This window comes from Clarias gariepinus, chromosome 27, assembly GCF_024256425.1.
Source record: "Clarias gariepinus isolate MV-2021 ecotype Netherlands chromosome 27, CGAR_prim_01v2, whole genome shotgun sequence".
In the NCBI taxonomy this organism is placed as follows: Eukaryota; Metazoa; Chordata; class Actinopteri; order Siluriformes; family Clariidae; genus Clarias; species Clarias gariepinus.
Genome location: NC_071126.1, coordinates 13,895,726 through 13,920,862, shown reverse-complemented (window position 1 = coordinate 13,920,862; position 25,137 = coordinate 13,895,726). Strand labels below are relative to the sequence as shown.

The window sequence follows — 25,137 nt, the reverse complement described above, 5'->3', positions numbered from 1 at the left end:
TTTCACACTAAATAGTACTTTCATTTTGATGAGGATTTTGGCTCTGAACGTAGACTTTATGCCAATAAATCAGTAATTGGAATTGATTGATTGGTCATTTACAAACTAATGTGGCTACCACCTCATAGTACCGTCTGCCAGAGCAGTTGGTGGAGTGTCGGGATTTAATATATATGTACTTTAGAAATGGGGGAACAATCAATTCCGTTAAGTATGGTGATTCTTTTGTGTGGCAAATTACAACGCTGATTCCTATAGACTCCTGCTATACTCGTACAAATATTATGCTATAAACTACTCGTACAGTATTCTGTGTGGTTCTTTGGATAACAAGCACGCTCCTGGAATAAATTATGTTCGCAATCCAATCCCATCTGCATATTATTGTTAAAATTTGCTTTTACACCAACCACTGGTAACACTCCAGGCCATATTGGAATTTGCCGAAAAAAACTTGTTAAAGAAGCCTGTCCAATTCTGATACATTATTGCAAAAGAAGAATGTGTAGGGGGAAAGGAAGGGCTCATGTTTTGAATGATACCAGATCATCAAACAAGGTGTGGAGGCAATTGGTGGTATGGCAACAGCATGTAAGGCACTTCAGAATACCTGTTTACTGGTGTTTATTAATGAGGTGACTGCTGATAGGAGTAGCAGGATGGATTTCTGCTCAGAAATACTGCAAAATAGATTTTTGAAACACCTCATCAAACCCATCGGCTCTTGCTTGTCTAATGTGCAAACCTCATAACCGCTTTGCATGTAGGATGCCTTTCTGCTAAGTGAAATCCTCATCAATCCACTGCACAGTTAAACTAATGAGAGACATTACTAGTGCTAAAGCGGAAGGCTGAAATGTCCGCCAACAGGCTGTTGATGTGTTTTTCACAAATGACTGTAAGATCTTGTAGTATGATTTATGTTATGTAGTGACAGCTCTTTCATTTCTTGCATATGCATATGAAAGCCTGTTCAAGTGGGATGTACTTTTCCGGGCATTTTAAATAAATAGTTGTATTTTACACTTTTAATGGCTTTTGTCAGAGACAAAGCCATACAACAGGCAATGTCAATTGTTAAAAGCGCTATACAAATTTTTATACAAAATTTAAATTGATTTCCCTGGCAGTCAGCATGCACAAGTTACTGAATGGTTTCGACATTTTTAGGGCTTGACCTCGTTGAAGATTTTCCTGATCTCTTGTCGTCTTCCCGTGATGTTCTTTCGCTCTTGAAGTGCACGTGCCGCTCAAAACACTTTAAACAACTCGTTACAGCATCGCACGGTAACTTGCTGTTTATGGTGAAGTGGCAGATGTGGTCAGAATAGGTCAGAATGCACAGCTTCTGTACACAGGATGATGTCTTTGGCACACTGACTTATGAAGGTCATGCTCCATGTGACTGTGTGTGCAACCTTGTGCTGCTATCTGTTGGCTTGTTACAAAACTAGTCTCGAAACTTTGTGCATCCCTAGTACAGGGTGTCCCCTACTTACGAACAATTTCTGTTCTAATGACGGGATCGTAAGTCGGATATGTTCTATCCCCATTCCTCACACTGCCTTCATGTGGCCAAAAAAACATAACCGCACCTAAGGAGTACTTAATCTCACATCAAATGTAACGGTGTTTACATTGCGAGGAGAATTCCGGACGCCATTTTGTCTCAGAGCGAATTTTCCCATAAGAAATAATAGAAACTCCATTTCACAAGCCAGAAACATTCATATAAAAATTAAAGTAAAACTAATTAACCTGCACTGGAGACGAGAGGAGAGAAGGCGTAAGAGTAGTATTGTGCAGGGAGACTTTCTCTCACACCCACGCACGCACGCACACACATGGATGTTGACTTTATGAGTGAGGCTGAATGTGCTAAGAGCTGGGCATGGGAGATGATTACCCACAATCGCAAGAGAGAGGAGCCATTTGCTCAGATTATTGTCTTGGCAAATAAAGCATATACAGACTGCTCAAGTAGAAAAACCTTGCTTGTTAAAATTTATTTTATTAAAAATAAAAAAATATTTATCAAAATTTTTTGCTTGTCTTGCCAAACACTTGCTAACTAAGTTACTTGTAATCCAAGGTTTTACTGGTATGTGGAATGCCTTTAAATCGCGAGGGGAATCCCAGATGTCATTTTGTCAGCTGTTTTCCAGTGTTTTGGACTGTGAACCCTGTTTTGTTGAGTATTTTTTGAAATTTAGGATTATTTACCATTGCTACATCTTTACCATCATCGTACTTATTGACTGACCCATTGAAACCGGTAAAAACCAAAACCCACACATGCAATACACCAGACTTCTGTGATTTGTTCGCACCCACAAATGTTCATAGGTCTATTCGTATCTGTGGAAATTTGTGATCCGAGACTATCTGTATTTATACCCATGTTAAAACGTTACCCAAATCGGTGCGTAAGTAAATAAATGTATGCTCACACATTGCAAAGTAATGTAATGACTGGTGATTTAAACTATAATGAATTCTGGAGTGTATTCCCAGTTCTTGTTTTCAGTATTTGTCCAAAGTATCACAAGAATCGTTTTTTTTCATCATGCCTCTTGCTACTGATTGTAATTGAGAATAATGACCATGTGCACATTTATGCTTTATCTTCTGTTTAAAAAAAAAAAAAAAAAAATCACCCTCCCAGAGCTTCCATGCTTAATTTAATGGTCATGTGATCCTTACTAGATCCAATCTCACTAGAATGGGGCTTAAACCTGGACATGAAGAGTTGCATGCTATGCCTGTTCATACCAGCTTGAAAAATTATCATGAAATATTTTTTATAGCCAGCTTATTTGATGTGTATTTTTCCTGTTCCTCATTGGAGCTCAGTGTGGTGACTCATGCAGTTTGAATTGACGAGTGCTTCCATTTCTCTTTAGGACACGGCATGATCGTAGACGGTGGGATAAACGTTGACGCGCACTGGGGCAGGAGGCTGATGGCCTTGGCACAAAACAACGAGACGGTAGAGAAGAACTGTACTGAGCCAGGTAAGAGAGGACGCTTTCATCATCTCAGAACTTGCAAATATAGATGTGAGCTCTGAAAGTGCAGCATTCACTGGGTCTGTGCATTGCTGGAGTTTCTGTCTCTTTGTGGTATAAAAATAAGCTGCGGACTCCATTAACTTCGCAGTCTATCCTAAAGAGAGCCAACTGACGAGATTACCCGATCAAAATCTTGTCTGCGATCTCTCAGGATTATGCGCACTCCCTCCTTCAGGTCCTTCTCCTCTGGTTTTCCTGCTCAACGGCGCCTACCTTTGATGTACAGATAATATGGCTTGAATTGTTTCTCTTTTAATGGCTGGCTCAAGAGAGAAAGCAGATTTTCCAGTAATAGGCTGCTGCAGTGCTGACTTGCATATCTACATCCCACACACATAGCCTCTTCCGTTATTATATCCAGCACCTTCAGGCAGATTCATTGCCGCATTTCTGTTTCAACAATGAGTTTTCGAATACGAAATCTTTCAAGTAATTAAAATTTGACAGCCGTAGCTGATAGCATTTTATTTTTCCATCAGAGATATCTAGTATTATTAACTTTGTTCAATTAAAAGTCTAATTATGGTGGTTTTGTGCATCACTGCAGATATGTTCAAGACAGACTTATGAGGCATAGATTATTTCTCCCCCCCCCAGCCCTTATCTTGTGCCTCTGCCAGACCCATGCACAGACATAAAGGGTCTCAAGTATTTGAGTGGGAGGAAAAGTCACGATGCACATCCCACCTAATTTACAGCCGTGGCCAAAGGTTTTGAGAATAACACAAATATTAATTTTCAATATTAATTAAAAAAAAAGTGTTTTTAGATCTTTTTGTCAGATATTACTTTTTTATTTTTTTTATTTTTTTTTTTTTATAAATTTAGTCCTGTCCAATTCTTTTTCCCCCGATTTTCTCCCCAATCTAGTCGTGGCCAATTCCTCCCCGTCACTAGAAGGCTCCCACATTAAGGCTTCTACTACCACTCAGTCGGGAGGGCGAAAGCTATCCCGTGTTTCCTCCGAACCACGTGACGCGAGCCGACCGCATCTTTTCGAACTGCTCGCTCACGCACCGTTAGGGGCGTAGTGACACACTCGGAGGAAAGCGCTAGCCGCCCCTTCCGCGTGCGCGAGCTCACAGACGCCCCTGATTGGCTGTAGAGCCGTGATTAATGTGGGAGCACAAATACCTCTCATCCCGCCCCCCTGAGAGAGCTCGGCCAATCAGCTCTCTCTGTGCCTCCGGCTGTGAGAGGAAAACAGCATCACCCGGGGTTCGAACCAGCGATCTCCGGATGATAGGGCGAGCGTTTTACCACTGCGCCACTCGGAGGCCCTGTCAGATATTACTTTGTTATACTGAAATATAATTGCAAGCATTTCATAAGTGTCAAGGCTTTTATTGACCATTATATTAAGTTTATGCAAAAGTCAATATTTGCAGTGTTAATCCTTCTTTTTCAAGACCTCTGCAGGTCACCCTGGCATGCTGTCAATCAAATTCTGGGCCACATCCTGACCGCTGGGAGCTTATTCTTGCATAATCAATGCTTGGAGTTTGTTAGAATTTGTGGGTTTTTGTTTGTCCACTTGGATTGACCACAAGTTCCCAATGGGTTAAGGTCTTGGGAGTTTCCTGGTTATAAACCCAAAATTTCTGTGTTTTCTTCCCAGAGTTCATATTGTGTACTGGTCTTGGATGGTGGGGAAATTTGTTCTTGGGATGTTTTTTGTTAAATTCTTTATTCATGGCTGTGTTCTTAGGCAAAATTTTGAGTGTATGAAATGAATTGTATCAGGATGCTTTACTGTTGGCATGACACAGGACTGATGGCAGTGCTCACATTTTCTTTACTGGACAAGCTTGACTCTTTGCATAAACGTATGTAATTTTCAATAAAAGCCTTTGACACTATTAAATGCGTGTAATTATACTCAAGTATGTCGCAGTAACATCCAACAAAAAGATCTAAAAATACTAAAGCAGCAGACTTTGTAAAAATTAATATTTATTCTTATCTCATTCTCAATGTTTGGCCATGGCTGAGTTAAGTACCCGACATTAAAATACCACCAGGTCATATGCTAACACTGTTTATAAAGGTATTTTTTTTAAGAACCCAGTTTTTATCTTTTCAGTCAAAGAGAAGTGCAATAAGTCTATAAAAACACACTACCCCATAGGCTATTATATATTCACACCTGTCTCCAGTTATCTATTCAATTAGTTGTACTTGTGCACGAAGCTAAAAAACTGACTGTAACTGATATTTTCTTATTGTTTCATTGCTTTATTTTCTATTGCACAAAACAGTTCTATAGTTTGATACATTGCATAAACACTTTTAGCTATCAGATCGTAGTTCCGCAGACAAATTAAAAAATATTAGAATGATACGATAAAAAAAAATACAATTGTTTAAATTTTGGTTTTGATCTTAAAAGATGAATATCAGACAGTAGACCAGAAGTTCACTTTTAGCTTTGGACCTGTTAAACAACCTACAGTGGCATTTAAAAAAAAAAAAAAAAAAAAAAAAAAAAAAAGAATTTTTCCCTTTTTTGCATATTTGTCACACTCATTTTTAATATTGCACAAGAATAAAGCAAATGCAGTTTTTAACATAATTTATTAAAAGGCTGTCCAACCTCTTTGTACAGTATGTGGAAAATTCATGAAAGAACGGGGATTTTTGCAAAACTTGAGTTAAATTTTACTTGCCACTCCCAGGTTTGATTACTGAAAGACTTGTTGTATCAGGAAATCCATAAAAAAGCACCTGTATGATAAAGTGAAGCACGCAAAAAAAAAAAGAAAAAATCCCTCTTGTTCTAAAAAATTCGATTTGTTTCAGTACTTTTGCTCTTCTAAAAATTGGGTCATATGCCCTATTATATTCAGTTGTAAATATCAGGAAATTGAATATGAAATTCTGGTCTTTCACCAAATCTGTGAACCTTTTGGAATTTCATAATTTTGTGCATTAATTGGTCATGTAATCTGGTTTTCATCTAAGGCAAAAGTATTGACAAATATAATGTGCCTAAAATAATAACACAATAAAATTCTAATGTTTCATATCTTTATTTAGAACAATCATAAAAACCTCATAGTGCTAGTGGGAATAGTACGTCAATCCTTGAGTTAATGACATAAAAAAAGTAGTCAGGTGTTGGCATACTTTTTAAGGAAATAAAAATAAGGCGTTTTAAGGAAATAAGTTTGGAGGTATGAACTAGAGCTACTGTGATAAATACCACAGTTTTAAGTTTGCTCTGCACAAGAAGAATACACTTATGTGAGCCATGCTTTGCCAGTAAGCGCTTTTAAAGGGTACAGTATATGAGCAAGAATTATTGATTTACATCAAGCTGGAATGGGTTACAAAGTGATTTCAAAGAATTAAGAAATTCATACCTGGTCAAAGATATGGAGGCATCGTTGAACTGGCCAACATTTGTGTTCATGAGTCTACAGTATGTAAAACACGTGTCCATCACTCCATCACAGGACACCATGAAGAAAAACAGTGTAACTAAAAAGAACATTCCTGCACGCCGGAAGTTTGCGAAAGAGCACACCAGCACTCCACAACGGTATTGGCAAAATTTTCGCCCCATTATATCAAATTCAATAAATTCCCAAGTGTATCAAAAACTTCAGGATAATGGGAGAATGTCTGAATGTCAGCTGTAACTCTGTAGAAGTTGGGTGATGCACCAGAACAATTACCTAAAACATGAGGAAGTCCACAACAGAAAAACTTTGAGAGGCCAAGTCAGAGACCAGACCTAAACCCAATAGAGATGCTATAAAATCACTTGAAGAGAGTCATATTTTCAAAGAATATTACAAAGCTCCAGTAGTTCTGCCAGGAAGAATGGGCTTAAAATTCCACTCGAACGATGTGCAGGTCTGATCCACAGCTGCAGGAAGCACTTGGTTGAGGTTACTGCTGGCAAGGGAGGTTAGGTTAATGACAAGGGTTCACTTTTTCCACTACAGTTTTTAATGTTGAGTGTGTTCTAATAGACATGAATGATCAGATTTTTTTGTTTTGTTTATTATTTTAGCCATATAATGACGTTTTGACAATACCCTTGACTTGGATGATCAGTTTACCTTTATACTTTATACCATACTTTTTTCCTGCTACTGTATCTCAGTGTATATGAAAAAATGGCATTGCCATTCCACTACATCTCAGCATTTAGAAAAATTACCTTGGTACAAGCACTAATGAATAGGGCCTGATTTAAGGGACAGAATGTTCATCCTATTCCTCCAACCCCAGCTTTTCTAATGAGAATACTGCTTGTGATGTCGGAGCTGAACCATCCCTTTCTAATTTTAAATGAAGATTGTGTAATTTTTTTTGTAGGAGCATTGTAGATGAGTAAGAAACACTATATGGACAAAAGTGTTTGGCCAAACCTAAATTGACATTGTATCCAAATACATAGACTTCAATATGGTGTTGGTCCCATTTTTGTCATCTATAGCAGCGTCCACTCTCCTTGGAAGGCTGTGTATCATTTGGGTGGAAATTTGTGCCCATTTATTCTGTAGAGCATTTGAGGTCAGGCACTGATGTTGGACGAGAAGGCCTGGCTTGCAATCTTCGTTTCAGTTCATCCCAAAGGCCTCTGTGTTTGGGCCAGTCAAAGGGGGAGGGCCCGAGACATCACGTGTTTCCTCCGAATCACGTGACTCCAGCCGATTGCATCTTTTCGAAGTACCTCTCATTCCTTCCCACTGAGAGAGCTCGGCCAATCAGCCCTCTCCCTCTATTTGGGTGTGAGACGTTCAAACACGTTTGTCCATATAGTGCATCATGACCACTAAAACAAGGCGGGTAGCGTTTGGGAAAGAGCCTTGCTAATCCTTCGACTGTCCAATTACAGTAATCTGTGTCTAATACACAACAGTGTTTTACTTTGTGATGGTGACCGTGTGGTATTTGGGGATGAAATGGAGATTCGCCCAGTATTTGGTAATTTACAACAATTGTTGAATTGCTACAGAACGAGTGTTTCTGTGAGAGTCTAGATATTTGGCTTGCCATGCGGACCTTTATTAGTGTGTATTTTGCGATAATGACCAGATGACTCTACACTCTGCTGAGTTAATCTGGCCCCAGTCCCAGACCCCACACCTATAGAACACAAAGTGTGTGTATGTGATTGAGCTACAGTTTGTGCTCTTTCTTTCTCTCTCGCTTTCTCTCTGCATGTGTGCATGTTATGTAACGCTTTGGTAGTTGGCCTGCACTGTTTTCTGCTCGCTCCTTAATGGTTCTAAACAAAACCAGACTTTGAGATCTCAGCAGTATGCTGGTTATGTGGAGACATCATGCTGTTTGTTTGCTATCCCTGCAAGTTTTCTGACCTCATTACATAAAAGTTCCAAGCATAATTTTTATACAACTTATGGCCTTGTTTAAAAGTGGGTTGTTCATTTGTTTTCCGACTGAAAGAAGTGTTATGGATGCTCCTGTGGACTGCCTTTCTGATGGTCCATGTCTGTCTGTCTGTCTAATGATTTTGAAATCTCTGAAATTATGTCTGCATAACTGAAGGTATTATTGTGTGCGACTGCCTGTGTGTTGGTCTATCTATTTATTTCCGTCTTTGTTTGTCTGCCCGCCTATCTGTTTGTTTCTCTGACTGTCTGTCTCACCCCTTTTCTGACTGTGTTTACTGTCTGTCTCTATTAGCCACGTTCTCTCTCAGCGTTTGTCATTCTGCTGAATCGGAGTGTGTTTTTTCCCTCTGTCTGTATCCTTCTGTCAGTCTATAAGGGGCGGTCATAAAATGTTATCATATGAAAAAAATATGGAAATATTTTCCCGAAAGTATGTCTCCGGACATGAGTACATTTCATGGACACTTTTTATTTTATTTAAATTTTTTTAAACCAACAACCACAAAAAAAAAGTATAGTTCCGCACAATTCCGCTAAAGAATTGTGCGGAACTATACTGAGAGTGTCAGAATGCGGCAGCCCATTTATCTCATGTAACGGGAAATCATGCAGGCGACTTGGGGTACGAAATTCTACCTCGTCTCCCGCACTCCCCCGACCTCACATCCAGTGTTTGACGTGATTACTGAGGTTTAAGGCTTCTTAAAAGACCAGATCATCTGTTGTTTGGAGAAGTGTGTCGCCTTAAGTGGAGGATACGTAGAGAAAGACTAAGCTCACGACCAACGTTCGTTTTCATTGCATTTCTTTTCTTTTATTAGCAATAATAATTTTATGACCACCCTCGTACCTCGACCCGCTATACGAGAGTGTATATACGGTATATAAATGTTGTTTTAGCTGATCCAACCAAAGTAGACACCAATTCTGAAAAAAGGGTTTATAGTCTGGTTAATGAGTCATGGCTCGGAGTTCTCAAGTTTGAATCAAAGGTCCATTTCGGGAGAATATGTAAATAAAAAGATTTGAACCTCGAGTTGAGTTAAACGAATTTCACGCCCACTGATTTGTTGATTAGAGAAAGATGATGACATAAAATCTGATTTTTAATCAAGCCCTTTAACTGTAATCAATTGTAGACAAGAATCGCATGTAATGTGTATGAAAAGCTTTGTGACTTCTTAAAAAGACTTTCTTACGTTTATGTTTTGCGTTTGCATTGCAAGGTGATATTAAATACTGCAGTCAGTGTACTGTATGCCTAAAGTGTTATTAAAGAGAATGTATGTACATAAGAGAGAGAGAGAGATTAATATGTGCATCTATTTTTAGACGGGCAGATTGCTTAACAAAAAAAAATATTGAAATTGAAATTACATAAACAAATAAGTATTCAAATATGTTTTAATAATCATTTAATATTGCACATCCACAGACCAAATATTAGCAGTAACTTTACACTCACAATTTTCCTTTGGGACGTATAAAGTTCTCTCTGCACTTTCATGCACAATGGCTCCACCATTAACGTGTGAATGTTTAAAGCTTTAACTTTACAAATTCACTATTTATTAAAGTTCCTTGTATTTGTCCGGTTGCATGCTTTTAAGCTAGATGCTCAACATAATCAAAACTTATGTGTGTTGAAGGCCTTTGCTGTGCCTTTTTTTCCAGAACTCTTTGTCTCAAACCCCCTCATTACACACTCTTGCACAAGTCAGAAAACGTCGCAGGTGCAAATTAGTTGAATGTCCCATGCCCATGTGCTCGCAACCACGCAACCTGTGTGAGATTTGAGACTTTTGGAGGTATTTAAGGAGTTGAAAGGTCACCGATTCTTTATAAATCTACATGCAAACTATTTACACATTTTCATTCTGTGTGGTAGGAGTGAATTATATAAGTTATACATTTAACTTTTGTGTTTGAAATTAGTTTGTATTGTTTAAATGCTGCACTTGTTTTTAAAATGAGAAAACTAATGTTATAATAAATGCGCTATATTTAATTGCTCAAAAAATATATTGAATTAGCATTTTTATAAAATTGTGATACTTATAAAATCACAATTTTATTCAAATCGGGACCAAGATATTGTGATATTGCATTGGGTGACTGTTGATTAATAGATATGCAAGGAATGGAGAATTATGATGTAAAACAAACATTATTTTTAACTGTTCAATTCTGTGATTTTAATAATTAATCGTCATCATCCCAAGTATAAACAAAATACAAAAACATTCAACATTATAAATATTTTAGAACTGATGTTGCATGCAGAGACAATTTGCTTCTTATTTGCCCTCATTTTTTAATGAATTTCTTATTATTTAGTAAATAGACTCCACAAGTTTGTGCAAAATCCTATAATTTACTGGAGTGTCATCTGAATCCATGCTTCAAAAGCAGAGATCAGACACAAGAAAATCTGACCTTCCTCAAAAAGCAGTTATTGTGTATCACAGTGTACATTTTGTTTAATTTACATAACTTACACACAAAGAAATAGTGCAGAATCTTAAAATTTTAATATTAAAGATGTCAAACTTTTTGTTTTTAGAACTTCAATACTCTAAACTGCTTATTTCGCATTTAAATCATGATAAAAAAACAACAACAGACTTTTTAATGAGTCTCAGACTCTTGGAGCCCACTGTACAATATATCTAATTAATTATTAGTTTTGCATTAACTATCCAACCCTTGAATTAAGCAGGTACAGTACATTTGTAGTTAAAATAAATATGTCCGACTCACCAACTGCCACTGTTGAATTCTTAAATTAGATTGTCAGAAGATTAATTAATTTTCTATATTAGCAACTCCGACAGTAGCAGTAGAAACTGGAAAAACAAAATCATTGGTTGATTCATTCGAAAGAGGCCCTGAATATTTTAACTATCGCTGATTCAGCAATTTGAACCAAAAACAGAGGCTACATTCCTTGACGTATGTGTAATCCGTTGCATTACATGCAATGCTGAAAGTGATTCGCACTATTAAGACATGTTGCTTATTACTGCACACCTCCATCCTGATGAGAAGTCGAGTGACTGAGTCAAATAAAGATTAAAGATTATTAAAAACAATTAATAAAAAATATTCCTCAACAAAGAACAATGCATAATCTTAAATAAGATTAAGAATTCAATAAAAAGATTTTAACTTATTTACCATTTAAGAAGGGATTCTTATGGTTTCGAGATGTGTCCGTGCATAAACATTAAACTACATGTAAACTACAACAAATGCAGCTTCATTTCAGGATTTACACTTGGCAGACGGTACAGTTAACAAGGACTCCATGTAATTTGATGGATTATTTCAGCATTTGGTGTGATTTCCCACTGAGAGACTGGTGCTGCAATCCATTGTACTCAAACCGCACAATGTTGCACAATTCCAAGCTGAATTTCCTGAACTCCAATCAAAATACTTTCTCCCCCCTGTACTTCTGCTCTGAATCCAGAGCAAGGTCATATTTCTGCACCTAGTCTCTACATTTGATGTCCATTTAAAGATGCATGCTAATTATTTATTTATGGTTTAAAGAAGAACAATTAAAAGTATGAAGTAGGACAGCTGTCTTGTTCATTTTTACTAATTAAAATAATTAATCAACACGATATGATGCCACAAAAAGAGTCCTTTAAAATTTAGTTTTGTCGAGTAGTAAATGGTACAGAAGGAGATCTGGTGATTGTCGATGTCATGTGCCTCCATATAGTTGTGACATCATGGGTTTCTATTTGTTTTGAATGGTAAATGACCGTTTTTTCCAGCTTTTCCGTGAAACAGGTAGAGTTATTCCGAGTTCTGAGTACATTTGGTTGCCGTATGGAACTTGTGCCATGTTAACACATCTCTGTTTAAGCAAATGCTAACAACGTTATGCAAATGAGTATGCTTATCCAAATGAAATTGGATGATGTGTAAAAAAATAAATTGTTTGGATACAATTTAAAATTGTATTTTTACCAACAGATAAATAGAAATTTGAATGCCGGTGTCCTTCTGTATCACAACTTCCCTCGACTTTGATGTTCCAGTCTCATCAGCTTTTTTCCATTAGTGCAGAAAAGCAAAACACCTATTATATAATGTGTAGTCTCTCTCTCTCTCTCTCTCTCTCTCCCCTTCTGCTTTGTCTGTTTGTTTGTTGGTATGTTTATCAAAATCTGGCACATTTGGTTCTTTGCCTAGCTGATTACACACCCACATGCTCTACCCCAGCACACATGCTCTACCCCAACACACATGCTCACGGCAGTATATTGTCTGCTCTGTTGGTTATATTCCTGTGCAAACCAGATGTTAGCAGCTGGACCCAATGCTCTTTACTTCAATATCCATTATAAATATGCACTTTTAAAAGAGGCATTCCATTAGTGCAGATATAGAACACAACAGTTATGTATCTATGGAACTATATGCATCACTCCGCTTCACAGGTGTTCTTATAATTGTTTAACTAAAAAAAAAATAATATTCTTCATCCTACGTACAGTACAGGAAAAGTAAAGTCAGTTATGACGCAATCACAACTGGCTTTGCCTTTTTTTATATTCATGACATCACTGTCTGCAAGTCTCAGACTCGGACAGGGGGGTAACCCAAAGTTTGAAGACTAAAATGTTTGACGTGATTTAAATCAGTTTCAGTTTGATTTGTATCTATCATTGTAAAACTGACTTTCATGAATCTAGAGTCAAATTATACTTTTAGAGCTTATTGTGGCATTTAGACGTCCAGTTTGCACAAGGCTGCTATAAGCTTTAGCGTTAGCTGACGTCATAGATCTAAAATCAACTGAAGATTCATGTTTTTTGCCATATATTTGGAGTCTATAAATTGTAATAGGTTCATTTTCACACAAATGGATGAGATGAAGATTTATGAAGAAGCTGGGAGTTTTGCTGTAGCAGAATGTGTGTCTTGATTAAGAACAGGTCCTGTGAGAGGAGGAGTGATGAATAATGCTCACTTAATGTGGTCGCTTCCTACAAGGTAGAAGGAAAAGTCTGGTGATTTGGTGGCCCAGTCTGTTGCCTACAGTAGTCTGTCTAGCTGGGTCCCCCGTTTGGTGGCCCAGTCTGTCGCCGTCACCCCTGTTTGGTGGCCCAGTCTGTCCCTGTGCATATTTAAAAGTGCAAAGTTCTTGCATTTGTTTATGTAGAATATCTTTATGGATCTGAATAAAAACCATAAACCAACCTGCCAACCATAACCATTTTTTCTGCCTGTCTCAGGCATGTGGATTTACTGTTCTGTTAGGATTTATTGAAGCAAACACACCTAACAATTGACATTTTTCTCAAAATAAGCAAGCCGCCTTTGAATTCCCCCTGTGGGATTCAGAATGTGTTGTCAGTAAGAGAAATTACAGTGTTGTAAATTGACCAGCTGTTTGTATAATGCTTATACTGCATATGTTTTGGGAAAATGATGCCTTGAGATGGGTGTGTTCCTGGGCTTTAAAGTGTTTTTGCTTAATGGGTTTGGGGTTTTGCTGTATGCATAATTTTTCCCATCAGTTACCTGATGCAAAATTGCTCATTTGTATTGCTGGCAATGGACATGTTCCCGTGTTATTATTTTACAGTGTTATCATAAAAGTCTATCTGTATTTAATGGATACTTAGCCACACTAATTACCTGATCTGTGGAAGCAATCTCCAGAATCACTGTGCATGTCTTTTTAGGGTAAGGGATATAGCACAGGAAATGCACAAGATAATGCACAGATTTGCATTTTTGCACCCGTCACTGAACCTCCATCTCTGCAGAATTGGTTTGTGCTTTGCTGCACATGCTTTGTATTCAGTCTAGGGGGTGAGGAAGCGGAAGACAGAAGGCAGAGAGATAGATTACTAGAAGGACCGAAGAGACATGAACAATTTCTTGTATAAGTAAACATCAAGGTCGTATCCCAAGCAAATAAGCAGGATTGATACGAAAACCTTACTTGCACTCATCGTTCAGTTTTATTTAATGTGAAGTAGACGGAGAGGTTATCGTTTGTGATCTTGGTTGTTTAAGGAATGGCCATCCCTACAACTATCTGATAGTCTCATTAAAACATGTTAAACGTCCTGTGTGCTTACCAAGTTTTATAGTTCACACCAATTTTTATAGCCTAAATGATTTACTTTAGCTTTTTCTGAATGGAAAACCATCTGGGACTGACGGGGACAATTAGATTGGGTTTGAATTGATCTCGGGTTTAATGCTGTTAATTCTCTGTTCTTTTGTAACTCATACGGTATACTATGCAGTAGTTTAATAAAATACACCTACTTTTAGGCAAAATGCTGAATTTATTTTCATGGGAAGCAAGAAATATTGCAAAAAAAAATGTTTGTGCATGTTTTCTTTGAGTCACAAGGGTGTTAAGCACAAATGGCCTTGCGAGTTTTATGTTATAAAGCTACAACTCCAGATTGCATGATTTTGTCACTAAGGATAAACCAGCCTGCAGTTGTGTTCATGGTCATTTAGGTATGCAGTTTAGTACCAGCAACATGTTGGCTTATTTTTATAAAAAAAAAACTAGCAGTAAGGAGTGGCAGCAATTTAGATCAAGAAAAAAATTCAGATTTGCTGCACATAAAACCTTGTATACAAGACGACAGCTCCCTATCATTGTACAGTCATGCGCTATTTAACCAGCAGCTTTACATCCACAGTCCATGCATCTCATTTCTCTTATACATAATTTTAAGTATATAATATGGTGTTCTCACCTCCAAATTGCATTGTTGTATTTCACAGAATGTATCCCAGGCATTAAGCCTGTCATTTATAACTGCTAGAGAGTCTCCAGTGGCAAAAGATTGTAAACGTCCTTTTATAGGCTTCAGCATTCTCCCAAAACCCATTGAACACATTGAAACCACTCGCTGCATCCTGAGTTGCACAACAAGTATCTTTACTTCATTGATCCCGTGACAGAATGAAGCGATGCGATTGGCTCGTCATAATGTGTTGGTTCTTTCTTAGAAAATTAAACGGCTACATGTCGTGCCTTGTTAATAGATTAGAGGTTTAGTTTCAACCTAGTGTTTTAGAGAATAATAATTCATGAATAAATTCTAGTGTTTTGCTATATAAAACAATATTACTAAATGTTTAAATGTGAACAAATTGTAGTTTTGTTTATTATTATATATTTTTTTTACATAATACAACTTTAACCACTCAGTAATTAAAAACTAGGAGAAAATAGGCAAAAATAGGAGAACTTGCTGGATTTATTAGTACCTTCATGTATGTATCAATGTGTGTAAAGATCTAAATCTAGTTAATGTTCATCAATATCTTAAGAATGCAAGAAAAATTGATTGAAGTGCGTTTTAAGTTTTAGTTATGATTGCATGCTGAATCTAACTAAGAAAGTAAGAGATCTTATTCAGACAGACATGTGATTCGTAGATGTTTCTGTCTAGACATTGACATACAGACTGGCTTATTTAGTTCACCGGCTAAAATCTGAATATAGATCTTGATCTTTATCTGTGCTGAGATCCAGGGAGCTAGATGGCTAGTACGCTCTTAATTGGCTGTGCTCATTCACTGGTATACTATTATCGAGCGCCAGGAGTTAACTTATTTAGATATGGGCAAAACATGGTACTGGGGAAAAAGTTTTCAGATATATCAGGATATTATAACATCATTTTTTAAATAATACTTAATGCTTTTTTTCTCCTGATCCATACTTTTTTTTTTTTAAATGTTCATATGCATTTATATTTTTTCAGATGAAAAAAAGCATATTTGCTAAACACTATTTTATGATCTTTTATGTAGTGTCCGTAACTTTAAATTCAAATAATTCAGTGATCTTCATTGTCATTCAGATGAAACTTGGCCAATTTGGATTTCCCATAAAAAGACATAAACCTAAAAAAGTATATTATTCTAAAATGCAAAATTAAGATATGGCAACATGAATTTGACATGGTTACAGGCACTATAGATTTTTTGCTTTTTAAGGAAAAAATCCTTAATTTTGCACTGAATGCTTTAATATAAACAACAGTTTTTACAAGCCATATTCTTCTAAAAGCTCGTCCCAATTTTAGTATCAATACTCGTAAAGAAATATGAATAATTTGCATTTAACATTATTATTTGATGCAAGCGAGACCGTGTAACAATGACAAAATGGTTATTTTTGGGGCACATATAAAATCATCTCTCTAAAACAACTTAATTTTTTGGGAAGCAAAATCGGTCCCTTCCATGTTGGATAAATTTTAAAAGTAGCTTCTTTGGCACACATTTTCTGTATTATATGTATAACATAAGAAAAAAATACATCGGCACCAAAACTATTTTACACTCAATTTTGCAAAGCTAATTTATGTTTATGCTGTTCAATGTCTGCCATCAAGCTACGTTTCTGGAAGAGCCCAGAGATGGTTAAAGAACATGCCTAAACAAACGATATCCTGAAGACAGTAGCTGTGAAAACAATTCAGGACAACATTATGTAAAACCATCATGGAGGATGGTTAAATCCATTATTAAACATGAAAAGAACATGCCACAATTACACCAATAACACCAATAACCTAAATGTCTATAATAAAAGAATGCAGCAAGTCTGGATAAAATGGGAGGGTTGTGTCAAGAAGGGTAAAACCTGTGCCAAAGTTGCGTGGTAATCGAATGGTCTATACTGTATATATTTTTTATATTAAACATATAAAAATAATAATTAATAGATACATCAGTGAATCGATCCTGTCCCTATCTCTAATGAGCACATAGGTGAGAGCTAGTAAGTTGAACAAAGATTACAGGATTTATAGTATGATGTATATTTTTCCCTTATTAAGTGGTGTTCAAGTCGATCTAGGAATATTTAATTATGCAGAATAACAGAACACAGTTATGACAATAAAAACTGCCTTTATTTTTATATATAACTCCTGCCACACTTATGTAGATGTGTACATGTATGGAGCCTAATCACATCTACATGTATGGAGCCTAATCACTTTATTTCTCGATATAAACCCCAGCTTCACTAGTGCACTTTATAAAGTAGAAAGTTTTTTTCTTTAATACACCAGAGCCATGATCGGACTGCCTGCTTCAGGTCTGAAAAGCTGGCCTCCCAGGAACTCCTTTCAAGTGTATTGAATAATTCACACACAGCCTGAACACTGGCCTCCTGTGTGAATTTGCTTAGAGGAGCACACTGTACAGTATGATTCAGTGTCTAGCTGCTGACTATTCACATTTCTTACGCTTTGAGACTTCACTGACACATTCCAGGACACATGAAAGTCACAAAGTAGGTGTGTGTTGCACATGTAGAGGAGTATCTGTGCCATATATTATGTTACATATAATAAGGAAGGGGAAGTGCCTGATGGAGAGGGTCAGCGTGAGTGCATTATCCAGTCTGGTTATTTATTCATGAATTGCCTTTCATTTTGTAGTGTACCGTATGTGTACATGAGGTCTACATGTCTGCATACTTGCCATTGCTACAACTCGTTTAAGTTTGTATAATTTATACATCTATATAAAAGCATCCTTTTGCTCAAAATCTATGATGTGATTGAATAAGTATACACATTCTTTTGTGATATTAAGGTGGTACAGTATATAAAGTGATTTAGTGCCAAGTACAATAGATATGTAAAGTGTTTCACTGGGAATAGGGGAATGACCTGGGCCATTGAAGAACCCGGAGAGGAAGTGACGGCTCAGCAGTTAAGGCTTTAGGATTGAGACCCGGAGGTTGAATTAAAATCCTGGGCTGCCGCAGTTTCACTGTTTGGAAACTTGAGCAAGTCCCTTTTAATCTTCATTTGCACAGCTCAATTTTGTTTACATAGTAAGTGTTAAGTAAAGTATGGATTTGGAGATCTTGAGTCATCATAAGCTTCTCTTACATATGGGGTCCCACAGGGGTCTATCCTTGGACCCCTTCATTTCTCGTTGTATTTGTTGCCGCTCGGCTATATCCTGAGAAATCATGGCATCTCCTTTTACAGCTATGCAGATGACAGTCAAATTTATCTCCCATTTAAACAGAAGGAAGGCTACTTTGTCAAGACTGTCAACATGTCAAGGTGACATAAAGGCATGGTTAGCCCAAATTTTTTTTTATTTTAATGATAAAAAGACAGAGGTCCACCTCTGGATTTAGGAGTTTTGGAGCAGTATGTTAGACCCACAGCGTCGAATTTAGGGGTTATTTTTGACCATGGCCTTAAATTTAACTAACAGATTAGTGCTGTGGTTTAGTCCTTTTTCTTTGAGTAAAGGCAATTAGCAAAACTTAAACCTGTTTTGTCCTTTAGGCTTTTTGAAATAGCCATCCACGCCATCATCACCACTCGCATTGATTTCTGTAAAGCTCTCTATTTTGGGGTTTCTTAAACATATCTCTCCAGTTCTGGCTTCTCTTCATTGGCTCCCGGTACAGTACTGAATTAATTTTAAAATTCTCTTGGTCACGTTTAAATGTTTACATGGCATTGCCCCGCCCCACCTCCCAGATCTGCTTAAGCCCTATGCTCCATCTCTGGGCCGTTCTCTGTGGCGGCACCCAAATTGTGAAATGACCTACCCTTGACCATTCGTGAGGCCACATTACTGAGGGTGTTAAAACCAACATGAGATGTTGATTTTACATATTGTTTTGATTAGACATGTGTGTGATGTGATTTTAATTATGTTCCTTTTTAATATTATTTTATAAAATTTTATTTATTTATTATTATTATTTAGTTTAAATTTTTTTTGAATTCATTAGATTACTGTATTATTTTATTACTTATGTGAAGCACTTTGGGGCATTCTTGTTGTTAAAGTGCTATACAAATAAAGATGAGTTGAGGTGAGAATCTGGAGGTGCGAAGCAATGTTTCCCACAGGTGTGAAATGTACTTGCACAGTGGTAGCCAGGGGCGCAGGCCGGCATTACCTACCAGCACAAAAGTGGTCTACAACAAATAAAACAAATACATATGACCTTTAAAACAGTATTTTAAATTTAGATGCCAAGAGCATAAAGCCTTTAATAACCAGCGCATTTGCATTATGTTATAATAAATATATAGGGATCAGGGTTGTGCACTATAGAGTGACATTCTTTTTTTTAATAAAAATCCTTCAATGATCGTAATTGTTATTCAGATTAAACTTGGCCAATTTAGATTTCATTTGAGAAGACAAACTTGAAACTGTATTATTCTATAATACAAAATTGTTAAGATATTGCAACATGAGTTTGGCATGGTTACGGACACTACAGATCTTTTGCTTTTAAAGCAACAATTTTTACAGGACATTAAGTACGCTTCTAAAAGCTTACACCATAGTTAGTATTAATCTTGAAAAAATATGACTAATTTCCATTTTAAATGATTATTGTTTGAAGCGATACGGTATAATGCTGAAAAATGCACAATTTCGGGGCACATATAAAATCATCTCGTAGAAACTTGAAATTTTTAGGGAGGCAAAATTGGTCACTTCCATGTTGCATAAAATTTTGAAGTAGCTTCTTTGACACACACACTGTATTATATTTATAACACAAAAAAAATAAAATCAGCACCATGGCCATACGCTAAAATTGACAAGGGTTAAAGCAATCCTGGAACACGAGCAACCATTTTACTGTCTGATTGACCGCGGTCTTGTTCAGGGTGTAGACCTGTCTGACTTCGTGTTTTGCAATCAACTATGGATCCATCGCTATTGTGGCCATGATGATAAACCGGGTACTAAAGAATGAATGAGTGGATGAAGGGTATGTAGGGTGTGTTTAACTTTATAACCTTTCCTTTGACACTTTGATGTGTCGGATAGCAGAGGTAAACCACAGCACCAGTGTGTATGATGAGTGTGTGAGGTATGATGTTGGCTGGAATGGTGTAGAGTCACCTTGACCTGCTGGAGACATTAATCTATACACTGCTATTTTTGGAGCAGGTGCCGCGGATGTCGTTCCTCCTGCTGTCTCCAGCTTACCTGTCATATTTGCGGTGTATGGTGTAGCAATAATCTTGTTTTTTTTTTTTTGTGCTTCATGCAAAAAATCACAGTGCAGGATCATCAAATGTGATGGTTTATAATGGACAAGCCACACAGTAAAAAGTGATTTAGTTTCTTATACTCGCTTAGCTTTAGTCTAATCTTTAATATCAGACTAAATATTAGATAATGCATTTTATTTTATTAATACCTTAAACTCCCTTTGTTTCACTTCTCCTACGTATTGTCTACGTAAATAAGCTTCTACTAAGCCAAGGAGGAAAAGGCAAAGGGAGGGGCTCTTCTTATATCACAACAAGGGAAAACTGAATTGGCTTAATTTTCAAATTCTTTACCTTGATAATTGATTGAATTTAATTAGAACCTCCATTGGATGCTATTTTCTTCAACTTTTATTATTAATAGCACATGCTATTAGAGGACAAATAGAGGACGAATGTCACCACCTGATACATAGTAATCATTGTCAGAGCTCCAGTAGCTTCCGTTAGGAGTCCTCATCTCTCCCTTTTCATCCGTGTTGGCTCGATTAATCGCTGCTAACCACAAATGCCTTTTCCGTTTGTCAGCAGGAAGCTTGAAGAACGCCCTGCCTCACTATTGCTCCCTATGTGGTGTCCGACATCGTAAAGCAATTATTGCTCCTTTCATCACTTTACAGCTTATTGCCAACTGTGAAAGGTTGACTTCCAGCACGGGCTCTCAATCAGAAATAAATAAAATACCAAACTTGTGATCTAGGGTCGGGGTAGCTCAGTAATGAAGGCATCGGACTACGGTTGGGAAGGTCGCCGGTTCAAATCCCACAATCACCAAATTGCCCCTGTTGTGCTCTTAAGCAAGGCCCTTAACCTTCAACTGCTCAGGTGTGTAATGAGATAAAAATGTAAGTCGCTCTGGATAAGGGCATCTGCCAAATGCCCACATTTAAAATCTAAATCTCCAGATGATTCCATTATGTTAATGCTCAGATTATTTTGAAGGGATTTTCCTGAATGATTCTGCATAACTATGCTGTATATAATCTGCTCCTGGTCATGTGTTTGAAAGGTTGCATCACCCCATACTATCCAGCCACTGCATGCGGTGCCGGTCCCAAGCTCGTTTAGAAAAATGGTTGCGTCAAGGAGGGCATCAAACTTGTGCCAAGTTGTGTGCGGACCAGATGGTACGCTGTTTTTCGACCCCTTGACGGGAGCAGCCGAAAGACAACAAGCGAAAAAAAAACATGCTATTTATATTATCCAAGGTGTCAGACAGCTCTGTTTATCTGTGCTCACGTTCATTATTACTGATAAAAAATAAAAAAAAAGTTTGTCATGTGTGCATTTAGTAAATACGTCCCGCTTATGGGAGAGTTAAGGGATATTCTCTAGCTTTCAGGAGCCAGAAGAGTTGTTTTCAGGTCTGTCTGTCTTTCAGTCCCGCCCATGCCTGCTTATGGTTGTATGTTTGTCCATCTGTCTCTTTGTCAAGGATTTACATAGAATGATCAACTGGCGATATATCCTCATACCATTATAACATAAATCCAAACAAGGTCAAGGTCACCACAAGGTCATATTTCTAAAGTTTTTTTTTTTCTCCTTTAAAAGCATCTGTTAAGTACCGCTCGATGAAAGAAGTGGAAATCTTTTCTCGTGTCATCCTGATAAACTTTGTAATAACGGTAAGTTATTTGTAGTGAACCTGCGGTGTCAAACTGTGTCTAAAATCATGTCTGATAACAGCAAGGTGTTTATATAAAGACACCATGATAGACTGAAAGCTGTCACGTCGTATTATTCTGAGACCTTGCATCGTTCCTTTACCACTCTCGGGTAAATAGGACACAAATGCAATTTTTTTCAGTCCAGCAGGTCTGGGGAATATTAGGACCTACTGTAGCTGCAGAAGATCAGTGTTAGGAGTTGGTACAGCTGCACTTTGTATTCCTGTCACAGAGGACTGTAAGGACTTTGCTTCAGTTTGACCTTTCAGGAGGAGCTGCAATACCCAGTCATGCTGAACAGAACGAGCAGATCGCTGCATGCTGCACAGCAGCCTTTCTTTGTGTACGTGTGTGTGTGTGTGTATCGCAACGGTTATCAGTCTGATGTGGTAAGAGATGCATGTATACAACCAATATGCTTCAGAGTTGATTAAGTTGATTTCATAATAGTTTGAATCAGTTTTTTGAAAAATTGCTTGTAACCATAGGTGACATATCCTACAATTTCTTTACCTACAGTAGAAAGTGTGTCTGTTTAATGCTCCAGCTAAAACACACCACAAATGATGCACTTCATTTTATCCAAACCTTTAACTCACTTTGTTTTACTCCTCCTACAAATGCACCATTTCACTGTCTATATAAATGAGAGAACAAGCCAAGGGGGGAGGGGCTCTTCTTTTATGAGGTCACAACAGGGGAAAACTGAATTGGCTTAGATTACAAATCTAAAAATTATAAAAGAAACTGCTTGTTTGTAGACACACATCTGAATGTCTAAAAATAACACAAAAGTGAAATTTGCATAATAGGTTGCGAGGTAAAAAAAAAAAAAAAAGAAAAATTAAGGTTTAACCTGTAGTAATATAATAATTCCACAGGCTTGCATTCATTACACAGATAAGGTTGTTTTTTTACTGTACTTTCTTTTACTGCAATGCAGTATTTTGAGTGAAAAAGATTTAAGATCTTGCATTTGATTGTGTTAATTTAGATTTTTTTTTTGTTTTGTTTGTTTGGATCACTTACTCACTCATCGTGTTTATTGCTTAATCCTGTATACAGGGTCGCGGGGGGCCTGGGGCTCAACCCAAGCACCCAAGGGCACAAGGTGGGGTATCCCCTGGACAGGGTGCCAATTCATCACACAGTCACCACCCCCCCAATCACACACTAGGTTAGGATTCAGATTAGGTTAATTTCCAATTTAGTAATGCCAATCCACCTGATCTGCATGTTTTTGGACTGTGGGAGGAAACCGGAGTACCCTGAGGAAACCTACCAAGCACGGGGAGAACATGTGAACTCGATGCACTCAGAGGCGTGATTTGAAACCTGATGGTGCAAGGTAACAGTGCTAACCACTAAGCCACCATGCCGCCTTGTTGTTTGGGTGTTGCCCAAACAACAATTTGGTCTTGGTGACCTTTTCTCTACTTGCCTGCTCTCCTCCATCATAAAACAGCTACCAACCACAAAAACAATGACCCCATACAGTCTTGACCTCGCTCCAAGCCATTTCCAAATGTTTGGGCCATTAAAGGAGTTCCTGGGAGGCTAGTGTTTTGGATATGAAGCAGGAATTCCAATTACGGGCCCTGGTATACTGAGAACTTTCTACCCTCCTGGTTTCCAAGCCCAAGTGAAACGCTGTGGTTATGCATTGGTCTAGCTGGGATTATAAATAGAAATAAAGGGAGTGTTTCATTACTGTTCATTACTGTTCTGTTATTCTGCACAATCGGAGGTCCTGGTTTAACTTCAACCTCCTCATACACTGATTAACAGAATTGAAATATGTGGTCACGGGAGTATAGCGAGGATGCTGCAACTCATCCAATCAGAGTAAAAATGTGTATTATTTTTTTTTTTCTTGTGTGTGTGTTGCAGCTGTACATGAATTTCCTGAGGACTTTTTCACCAACACAGAGCGGAAAAGTGGAGCAGTGCTACTGCACATCCTAGCGGTGAGGAGAAAATCTTCACCTCTCTCTCTCTCTCTCTCTCTCTCTCTCTCTCTCTCTCTCTCTCTCTCTGTCTTTTTCTCTCGATCTCTCTCATACTTTCTTCTCATCTTCACCATTATCTGCATCCCCTCCATCTCTATAACCATTATTCTCTTCTATCTCTTCCTTTTATCTTCACTTCAATTTATGCCTCTTCCTTCCTTCATCTCTTTCTCTCATCTCCACCTCTATCTTCACATTCTTCTCTTTTTCATTTATCACACTAGGTCCTTCTTCATTCCCTTCTGCCTTGCCAGCAGCTCTCTCGCCAACTTTATTTCTTCACATATCTCACATCTTCTTTCATCCGTCTCTCTCCTTTCATTTTCTTCATCTTTTTTCTTATCTCTCCCTCTATCTCTACTTCCATCTCTACTTCCAGCTTTATCTTTCTTCATTTCTATATATTCTGTATTCCATCTCTGATGCTTATTCTGTCTCTCTTCACCTTGACCTTCATCTCATTCTTTCTTAATCTATTTCACCACCTTAACCTTCATCTCCCGTTTTCTTTATTTATTTCTCCACGTCCACCTTCATCTTCCTCTTTTTTTATCCATTTCACCATCTTGATCTTCATCTTTTTTCTTCTTTTTCTTCTTTTTATGTTTGCGTCTACCTTTATCTACGTATTTCTTAATTTCTGCCCATCATCTCCCTTTTTCTTTATGCCTCTCTCTCCACCTCTATCGTCATCTCCCTCTTCCTTTTTTTTCTAATTTTCTTCACATCTTCCTCAATCTCTTCACCTTAACCCTCATCTCTAACTTTCTTTAACTGTCTATCCCTCTTTATTTCCATTTATTTTAAAATCTCTCCTGCATCCTCTCTCTCTTTATCTTCATTTATCAACCCATCCTCAGTCCCTCTCTTGTCTTTAGCCATCTCCCTCCACCTCCTATTTTTGTCTCGCATATTATCTACTGCTTTATATCTCCCTTCGTCTCGGTCTC

General features: G+C 37.5%; 1 protein-coding gene across 1 annotated transcript in view; it reads left to right on the top strand.

Annotated features, from left to right (window-relative positions):
* slc24a4b (solute carrier family 24 member 4b) overlaps positions 1-25,137 on the top strand; it is a 60,627-nt gene that overhangs the window by 11,725 nt on the left and 23,765 nt on the right. Inside the window, exons 2-3 of the mRNA XM_053489406.1 lie at positions 2,904-3,014; positions 24,069-24,145. Coding sequence (XP_053345381.1) covers positions 2,904-3,014; positions 24,069-24,145 — 188 coding nt within the window. The remainder of the gene's footprint in view (positions 1-2,903; positions 3,015-24,068; positions 24,146-25,137) is intronic.